Consider the following 10,690-nt stretch of genomic DNA (forward strand, 5'->3'; position numbering starts at 1 on the left):
GGTCATGGTCTGTTTTTTTAATCAGTGAAGACATGTTACTTTTTACACTGTTCTTCTGTTAAGTACAACGTTCTGTAAACCATCTTTACCCATCTATCATACATGCTCCATCTAACACACATGCAACCTTTCTCATTGAACAGAACAATGTTGAGAACATTGATGGTCGTCTACCAATGCATAGAAGACCATATCACATGAAGTTTGTACACAAGAGAATGAGGAAAATATTAAAATGAAAAACCAAAGTACTGATAAGGGGCTCTAGCTGCCATCTCTTATGTAAGATGTGTACTTGAAATAAGCAGTCCAGAAAACAAGGAGCCATGGAGATGTACCCATGGTCTGAGTCAGTGCTTCCAGAGAAAATAAATACATAGTTACAGTAGTTTAGTCATGTGTGGTTGAGAGTTCAATTCCTACGCAGTGCATCATCAGGAGGTCCTCAGTTCTCTAGCTGGGACAACCTAACTCCATTTTGGCAACATTTTCATAGCCATCTTGAGAATCCTTTTACAGAGGTAAATTCACCAATACACTGATAGTTTTACAGTTAACATACAGTATTTATTTTAGAACAAGTTATTACTTCCTTGAGTACCATGGGCTCTCTCAATTAAAGTCTACTAGTTTCACCTGATTTCAAAACCAATTTATGTTGGATTGATGCATGCATCAAGCCTAAGATGTTAAGGCAAAAGTGTTATTCATTGTGAACATCAGGAATATTTAACTATTTTTAAAAAATTTAACACATTTTATGAATAGCTCTGCACGTTATTCGTCAGTCATCATTGGCAAAACCATTTAAATAGCAATTATTTATACATTTTAAATATAATTAGTGCAGTCTCAGTTATACATGGTCAGTCATTTAAACATTGTACTGGATTGTCTTGACCAAAGACGGGTCAAACAGATTTTAGTGCACGACTAGGTTGTCATAAATGACATTAAGTTAGATCAAGAAACAAGGCAATTCATCTACCCAGATGATGATTGTTGTCAGAGATTTACAATTCATTCATTCACATTGGGATGGGTGAAATTTGGCAGTATCCAGAAAGATGAAGAAAACAGCAGAGGGGATAATCTACAGTAAATTGTATAATTTCCCCCGTGCAGTACAGGTAACCTGTCACTAAGACATCAAGTGACCACTTTGAACAAGCAACATGGTCAAACAAAGAGAAACAAATGAAGAAACAAATATGTGGCTTTTGTACCCATTGTTTTCAGTGCATGTTCAGTAGTACCAGCAGAGGTCATGTTCAGTAGTACCAGGAGAAGTCATGTTCAGTATTACCAGCAGAGGTCATGTTTATTAGTACCAGGAGAGGTCACGTTCAGTAGTACCAGGAGAGGTCAAGTTCAGTAGTATCAGGAGAGGTCAATTCAGTAGTACCACGAAAGCAGCTCATTTGTCTTTGGACTTCCTTCCCTTAGGACTTCCTACCCTTGGGGACTTCCTACCCTTGGGGACTCCTTTGGTGGAGTTCACTTCACTCTTGGTCTTCTGCAGGCGGGAGAAGATCTCTTTGAACAGGGCCTTGTACTCTGGGGTGTTCTGGCCCAGCCTCTTGTCCACCTGGTCTACCTGCCGGCTGATGCCCTCCAGGGCCTCTGGGGTGGAGGGGGTCTGGGGCGGGGTGGGGGGTGCAGGAGCAGCAGCCGCCATGGCTGAGGAGGGGCCGGGGGTGGCCATGCTGTAGTCCTTCATGGAGGGGTCTCTGGAGATGGGGCGTGACGTCTGCACCCCCGTGTGGCACATGCTCTCCTCGTGGCGCCGGCACTTCCCCAGCAGCTCCTCGTATTTCTCCAGCAGGGCGTGATACTGCTCGTCCACCTCCCTCAGGATGGACATGCCCCGCTTGCGCGCGCCGTTGGCTTGTATTGCATAGCTGCCCTGTCGCCTGCCCGAGGCATCGCTGGCCGAGATGGCGTTGAGCGCCGTGTCACTGCAGCTCTTCCTCACGGGGCCTCCCTGCTGCCCCCCTCCTCCTGTCCCCCCGGACTCCCCCATCCCCTCCCCTCCCTCCTCTTGCCCCGGTCCCTCCTCGGGTGTGTCAGTCTCGGGGGCGTTGTTGAGCAGGGTCTGCTCCAGACTCTCATCCAACAGACACACCCGGGACCTCCTCAGCTGCTGCATCTCCTGTAGCTCCGCCTCCAGCTCCTGCACCCGCAGCTGGCAGCCCTCAGCCCCCAGGAGGCGCTGTTCCAGGAGCTCAAACTCCTGCAGCACAGCTGTGCACTCCCTCTCTGCCCCCTCCCTCCGGCCACGCTCTGCCACCATGGCGGACCTCAGGGAGGAGACCACGCCCTTTAGACGCTCGTTTTCCTCGTCCAGGGGCCGGCGCTCACGCTCAGACACCAGGTCCACACTGCCGGGGTTGGCCACCAGGAAGCCATCCTCATACCTGTAGAGCGTTCCATCACACAGAGGAGCACGAGGTTACAGCAGGGGGGTTGTAGTCTTATGTAATCTGAACACCATACATTCAGGTCATTTGGCAAATGTACTAAGCATATTAGCATATTTTCCCATACAGTACTTTGGACTTTTGAGAGAAACTTCATAGAGCATTGCTCCGTACTGTACCTTGGTGCAGTGCAGAGTTCTTTGAGACAGGGGAAGGAGTGGACAGTCTTGCGTCGCTCCCTCTTCTCTCTGTGAACCTTCAGCTCCTCTAGTGTACGTAGCTCCTCCACACGAGCTGTCATGGTATCCACCTGGGCCTGCAGTGTCTCCATGGTACCCGTCAACCTGTAAACACACACACACATAAAACGAAGCCTTCACATAACAAAAGTGGACTAAATCTTATTTACATCACGACATAATGTACAATACTGTACTGTGGCTATACTGAGCCTGTGTTACGAAAACAACGGTGAGGCATTTATTTACTATGAACAGTAGGAACCATTCAAGAACTAAGCTTGTTAACTCTTAACCCAAATATTTCTTAGCATTTCTTAGAAATCATTGGTATAAACACCATGAAGAAACAGGTCATGGTACACAGTCTTACATAGAGTGAATGCTCATATTGTGGATCATAGCAGCTAGCACAACTCAGGAGAGTATTCCCCCTCACCTGTCTATCTTCTGCTGCGAGGCCTTGCTCTCTATAACCAGTTTCTCATTGGTGATCTCCAGCTCTCTGGCTGTCACGTCTAGCTGCTCGTAGACCTTTGCATGCTGCTCGTTCATCTCCCTCAGCATCTCCAGCTGCTTGGACAAGTACTGCAGGGGGAATATACATGTGAATGAAGACATGGACCTTACAGGGAGACACATATACCGAGACTGTATTTAAATAGTCTAAAACGGATGTAAAATAACTGGACATCTATATGTTACATCAGTGCAGATGAAGGAGACAAGAGGAGGAGAGGAAGCCGTTTTAGACTATTGAGATACATCCAATGACACTCAATGCCAGACACACTCAGGATTTGCTGTCAATTAAAATCAGTCACATAGATTTGACAGGATTCCATGAAGGTTAAGCAAGATCATAGTGTCACAGTTTCCTAATTCCCGTCTACACAAACAAGTGTGGATCAACTTTATTCTTCTTCTCCAGCAGATTAAAGTGTGTGATTGGTTGATGTGGCCATCAGCAGGCAGCTTTGTTGTTGCCTAATAAGGCAGTCTTTGTTGTCTAATGAGGTGGCAGATTTCACTCAGAGGAGTCAGTGGGTTCCCCTCTCCCACACAGCCGCACACTAAGTAAACACACTCTCTCTCTCTCTTCCTCTCGCGCTCTCATGCAGTTGCACTCTGCTCCTCTGCTATCAGAGCTCTGCAGGGTTTAAATGGCTTGATGGCACATCAAGGAGAATGTAATTGTGCTAGCCTAGAGAGAAGAGGCACTTTGCAGGATCATCAAGTGCATCGTCAGCAGTTTAAAACCCACACATTCCAGCTAACACACCAGTCTGGAGCCATGCTTGCCAATATGGCCTCTCAGCAATTCAACATTAAATATTTTTTACATTTTAGTAATTTACCAGACGCTTTTATCGAGAGCGACTTACAGATTTTTCACCTAGTCGGCTCTAGGATTCGAACCAGCAGCAGTGCACTTTGCAGGATCAATCATGACATGTACACACGCTCACATATAGTTAGTGAAAGTGGTGCCAAAGTGGTGTCATGCTGTACCTCGATCTCCTGCACCTGTTCCTCATTGTTGATGTACATCTGTTGTAGGGAGTCCTCCAGCTCCTTGTTGCGTTCCAGAAGGGTCTTCCCCAGCTCGGCTGCCAGGTGCAGATCTGTGAGAGGGGACAGAGAGGAGGACGGAGAGAGACAGTGGTGAGAGTACTGGTCTGGACACAGAAAAACACAACTATTTTAACTCGGTCATTCACATTTCACCCGCCAGTAATATTGGTTGCTGCTGCCCAGCTCAGTTCAAGTATTGCATTGGATCCTTGTGGACTGTTTTAACTCCATTAATGCAATGCTTTCTGGCTTTCCTTAAAGTGATGAATTTAAGACTTCGCCTCCTCATTTCAAATTCAATAAGAGCGAGCAGTAGAGAGAAAATCCCCTCATTCAATTCCCCCTGCTGGAGTCTATTTTTTTAATCCTCTATCTTTTCTGAATAACACCAGCTTTCGTGACCTCTGCCAAGATGAGCTCAAGAAAATGGAGGCTGACTGCAGGAGAAAGGAGGAGACTAAGGGAGAAAACCTAGTTAGCACAGGCTCTGTCTGGATTACTCTGGGCAGAACACACCAATACAGGTCATCTCAGAACTCATTGACCATTACTCATGGTCAGAATGACAGAAATATCCCTGTTAGTTCTTATTACCCCACTCCAAAAGAAGAGCGTCTGTACAGTCTGTACATACAAGCATAAAGGTTTTAGCTAAATCAATAGTCTCTCTGCATTGGTTACTACACAAATATCCTTTATTGTCACAACAAGATTGGTTTCTGGGGAAAAGGTTAAACAATAAACCCCAGCACATCTCTGCTCTCAATCTGCTTTGACAAACATCTCCACAAATAAACACACATACAAACATGATCCCATCTGAACAACAAAGCACTGGGAGGGCTAAGGGCAGCGAGCCACTTGGTTTCCACGAGCAGCTTGATGGATCCATTATTCATCGGCTGCTGCAGTGACGAGGCCTACATGGACTGAGAGTAGGGATGAGGAGGGGAGCTGTGCTGGCTCCTGGCTCCAACATGCCTGCCCCACTACTCAGAGCCCATGACAGTACATTGGGAGTAGGAGAGGGGTGTGAAACTGAGAACAATTTACCTCCATTAAGGAACATGAATGCAGCATTTTATCAGCACAATGCATGGTGTCAGCACTAACAGGAACATAACAGTGGGGAACACCATGCTGCTGCTGCACAGTACACATCTAAATCACAAGGGAGATGAGTTTAATTATAGTATGGCTGCCTGGAGCAGTAGCTGTGTGTGTGTGTATCAGAAAGATAACGCAAGTAAGGCAACAGGAGCTAACAAATAAAAAAGGACAGAGAGGCAGAGGACAAGAGGCCCGTCTTCAACACATAGCTAAAAATGTAATTAGCTCATCTGTAGGCTACCATATCTCCACTACAGCCCAAGGTCAGGCTGTAATTTCCTGTTTTAACACAATGGACAGATGATAACAGAGAGAGAACTAGAAGACTGATAAGGGTCTGTATTATATAAACAGTACCAAAGGCTCTTGTGTGTGTGTGTGTGTGTGTGTGTGTGTGTGTGTGTGTGTGTGTGTGGGGGGGGGTCCTATCATCTACAACACAAACGCTACGTGACCAACACACACGTGCCTGGTACACATTGTCTAAGGCCTAAAAATGATGTAATCTTAGGCTGCCGCACAACGGTTGTTAGAAGCTTGCTGAGAGAGGGCAAGAGATATCCCAGTAAATAGGATAAATCATGTACCCACTTCATTAAGTACAAGTGAATACCATATAAAGAATTGTAACAGCACAAAGCAATGACATCACTGTCAAACTGACATCTCCCCATGGCAACCTTGGCACACACACAGCTCATGTGCACTACAGCCTTCTGCACGTGTGGCTCTGCATCATCCTTATGCCCTCAGATGTGTATAACTCATATAGCATCTAGTGAAGCACATCACAACCACACTGCACCAGCTGCTACAACTATGACATCATACCTACCATCTGGACAGACAGGCTACACATGTTGAGCTGATGATAATGACCACTGAGGGCAATAGGTGAGCAGCCCTGAATACAGATCACTTACATAATGATCACATACTCACTCCGTGTGTGAAAGTGAGTGGAAGTAGACCATAGCAAATACAATATGACCCCTTGGTTGGAACAGCATGCTAAAACTGTACTAATACAATTTTACATGCAGGGTCGCCTCCAAAATCTTTCTAACCCCCAGGCTGAAATCTCTGATCCCCAGCCTTAGAGGCCGTGTCTGGGGCCCCCTAATCAGATCATCCAGCTGGGCTTAATGCTCGGACTCTCCATATTGAATAACACTGTGAGATGAGATAGAGCCTACTGCTGGCTGCAGAACAGCAGAATCCACCTGGTTGCCAAACTCTGACCAGACCAGCGAAACACTGATGAGACGCAAATGCTTTCATTCTCTGGGTCATCGGGTAAATCGGTCAATGAGGTGATGTGGAGGACGAGGCAAGGCCTGGGCTAGGGAAGGACATCTACATACCTCATCACACCATCTGGAACTCACACCACCTACTATCCTAATATACCAACCTTACCCTTTAGAATGAATGATTGCTAGGAAAATACAGCTTTGATCTATATCATAATTTGTGGGGACATTTAAAATGCTAAAACGATAGCTTCTTTCCCATTCTGTTTAGAAATATGGGGATAAGATCAGAGATCGGTGACTACACATGCCCTCATCTATGTCTATCTAGCCATTAGTGGAGGAAGCGACAGACGATGGGTTTCAATTGAGTTAACTAAATCAAATAATTGCAGAACAGATACAAAAGGGGTGTGTCACTCTATAGGAGGGATGTATTATCAGACTAAGCCCTGGGTGAATTGAAAAGGTTGTATGTATTATGTGCCTTTCAACAAGCATCTCGAAACATAGCTTCATTGGGAGAGTCTCCATTGTTAATCCCTATGATTCATCAGAGTACAGATATGAGTGGTTAGTAAATGTCCTGTGTCTCCAGTCTAGCCAGTAATATATTTAAAAAGACAGAACTCTGACATTTTCCTCACTCTGAGATTGCAACTCCATATAATCTTTGTTCACAATTCCACATAATCCTGAGAATGTCAACCATTTCTCTCCCTGAATATCCCACCATCTCTCTGTTTGTCTGCCAACTCTCCGGCAGGCTCTATCACCTAATACCTCACCAGCACATCCCTGTGCCAGGCAGAACCACGACTCAGCATTTTGGTGATTTGAGGAAAATAACCCTGAGGGCCAAGGGTTGGCACGTGACCATCCATCATATATGAGGAGAGAGATGGATGGTGAAATCAGACGGACAGTAGGGTTATTCTGAGAACACGCACTTCACTGACAAGATCAGAATAATTGGCAAAGGCAGGGAGCTCCATAATTTATTAAGGGGAAGTCTAGAGCAGTGCCTATACACAGAGAGGTGGAAATGAGAGAGATGGAAGTAGGCCTGTGTGTGTCAGAGAGAGTAGAACACAGAGAGAGAAGAACACAGAGAGAGAGAGTGTGTGTGTAACATGGTCTGACAGGTGAAACCTGCAGCAGCATTTCGATAGTTCCCACGCCTTCTTCTCAAATGTATGGGACTTGGGGTCGGTCTTAGAAAGTGCATGAGCTCCATCACAAAATGTCAGTTTGATTATATCAAGGATAATATTTACAATTAAGACAGTAGTCCATTCCAGATAAGCACGCTTGTATATAGAGCCAAAATGACTGAACATGTCATGAATTCTTCAAAATGAACAATGTCAATAATATTGTCTTATTTTCTAGAAGGGTCAATTAGCATCATTTGATACATCTTCAGGTCGTTGCATTAAATGACAGTGATGAGGTCCGTAGTCAGCATCAGCTGCTTTTTGCTGTGACTGTTTTTACTGTAACATTGTAACGGAACGATTCGCATACAATGCTAAACAAAACCTGCAACAAATATAACCACAACCGCCACAATGTAACAACAATGGTGTCAGTCTACTCACCCTGCTCCAAATCTCGTTGGTCGTACCATGGCTCATCTTCCTCCGTAACAAACTCCTCCATCCTGCCTGCACGAAGCATCGATGCTCGTTCTATCGTTGTGGATGTTCACCCGACGCTCTGTAAAATCTCTGACTGCTCGCCCGGAAGCGAAAGCATGCCTCGTATGATCAAGAAATCTCGAACAGCGCAGCCTCCCAAACCGTAACCCTTTCAGCAACCTTTAACATTCACGAGGAAAACCGCGGGCGCACCTGCACCCAACATTCTTCAATGAACCATTCGAATGAGACAGATGCGTTCTTTTACCGCACCTGACACTTAATTAATATCTCAAGCCCGACAAATGCACGCACAAACTGGACACTGCAAGCAAGCCCTTATATGCAACGACAGCACTGTCGGCCTACAATATAAATAGAGAATGACGTACGAAAACTTTTTGTACAATGTTGAGACGTGTACGTTCACTGAACAAATGTGTGACACTGGCAAATGCCACGCATAATTCCCCCCCCCTGTTGTGATTTACGTAGGCCTCCAGCTGTTGTTACACGCCCCCACTCACTCGTGCTTAGCACCGATATCTCTCCTGATCCATTCTGCAACGATACCCAACCCCCTTCCCTATACAGGGGAAGATGCTGCTCCATAAAACAGTCCTTCCACTTCATCTAATTGTATAGAGCCCATGAGTCATTTAGTACCAGCCACTAGACATTCAGTATTATAGATTTTTTTGTAAACAGGTCTCACAACGAGCAACAGTGTGTGATGGCAGGGTGCTTTTGGATATATTTGTGTGATGGCTGAGTGTTTTTCCCATTGGTGCATCAAGTGCTCTTTGGATTCCATCATGTTTGAAATGGCTGACTGTTTGAAAAGGCACCCACCCAGTCACCAACCAGAACAGGCAGACATGGCCAGCTCTGCTCTTTTAGACAAGATAACCTTGTACTAGATCACCATATGGACAAGATAAAAAAATTATATTTTTTTGTATTCCTCAGCTTAAATAAAAGCTCTCATTGAGAATCTCATGAAAAAACGAATAACTAACAACCAAGAATACATTAAATTACAGCTCTAAAATCAATCAAAGATAGAGTCTGTGGTTGTTACACATCCAGTTGGCTGTCCTCTTCAGTCAGGCTTTATGACAGACCAGGTAGCAGCAGGGTTTGGCCTGGTATAACCATAGCATCCATCTCCTAGTCACATGGTGCTAACATCAAACAAAGAGCCACCTCTGCTCAGCGTTGAGCAGGGATGACTAATTGTTCCCCAGAAGCACCAGCAGACATGCTGTATACAGTACATGTTTAATGGCGCCATTACAGTGGCTCTCCACGCCAGGGCAGCATGAGCCTGGAGTTGACACAGCATAGCAGCATTTCATCCCTGTAACGGCTGAGTGTCTTGGCCTGGGAGAGATGTGAGGGAGGAGGGAATCAGTTGGAGAGAGAGAGAGTGGATGAAGGGATCAGACCCTCAGGTTGTTATCCTCCGCCACCTTTCCGTTCGTAGTCCCTCCTCCTCCCCCCATCTGTGTTCAGAGGTCTCAGTGCTGTGTGGTCCCTTCAGGTGCTTCCAGTCTGCTTCACTCTCACAGCGCTTCACACCGCTGAATAACTTCTTTATCAGTCTTGGCCTGCATTTTCACTGTGGACACAAAATAGTTCATTATTAGAAAAGGCAGCTTGTGCCAGAGCACACACAATGTTGGTCTTCCTCACCTTGACCTCTTCCCCGACTCCTCCCCTCTGCTAGTAGATGAGACAAGTAGCGGGCAAATGACTTGAACAGCTCCTACAAGAAGGAATATTTCACATTTGGAATACTGTGATTTGAAAAAGTGACAAATGAAGAACCAAATATCTTCATCACAGCTTATGCCCCTTCCTTCTCTCCCTCACCTTGGTGGTAAACTTGCCCTGCGTATAGAAGGGGTCTAGACAGCGCAACACGATGTCAGCCACCTCCTTCAGAGACACAGGCTTGGGGGCTTTGCTGGGGCTCCCTGGCTCCAGTACAGTCTCCTGGATGTTGGGGTTAAAGGTCACCTTTTTCCTGCTGTCCTGTAGGGGGCCGCTGCGCTTGGCTTCCCTCTCTTCACTCTCCTTACATAGCTAACACACACATAGAGAACATGTGATAGTACAGTGAGGGAAACAATTATTTGATCCCCTGCTGATTTTGTACATTTGCCCACTGACAAAGACATGATCAGTCTATAATTTTAATGGTAGGTTTATTTTAACAGTGAGAGACAGAATAACAACAAAAAAATCCAGAAAAACGCATGTCAAAAATGTTATAAATTGATTTGCATTTTAATGAGGGAAATAAGTATTTGACCCCTCTGCAAAACATGACTTAGTACTTAGTGGCAAAACCCTTGTTGGCAATCACAGAGGTCAGACGTTTCTTGTAGTTGGCCACCAGGTTTGCACACATCTCAGGAGGGATTTTGTCCCACTCCTCTTTGCAGATC

At 45.5% G+C, this 10,690-nt stretch overlaps 1 protein-coding gene across 1 annotated transcript; it reads right to left on the reverse strand.

The window, feature by feature from the left end:
• Positions 1-2: 2 nt before the first annotated feature.
• Positions 3-9,997, reverse strand: LOC311103536 (cerebellar degeneration-related protein 2-like). Its single transcript, XM_084145111.1, has 6 exons — positions 9,933-9,997; positions 8,199-9,858; positions 4,172-4,284; positions 3,099-3,247; positions 2,600-2,764; positions 3-2,417 (listed from the first exon to the last, which is right to left on the reverse strand). The coding sequence occupies exons 2-6, from the start codon at positions 8,275-8,277 to the stop codon at positions 1,418-1,420; spliced, it is 1,506 nt and encodes a 501-aa protein (XP_084001237.1). The 5' UTR covers positions 8,278-9,858; positions 9,933-9,997; the 3' UTR covers positions 3-1,417.
• Between the last annotated feature and the right edge of the window lie 693 nt (positions 9,998-10,690).

This window comes from Coregonus lavaretus, assembly GCF_964263955.1.
Source record: "Coregonus lavaretus genome assembly, chromosome: 28".
In the NCBI taxonomy this organism is placed as follows: Eukaryota; Metazoa; Chordata; class Actinopteri; order Salmoniformes; family Salmonidae; genus Coregonus; species Coregonus lavaretus.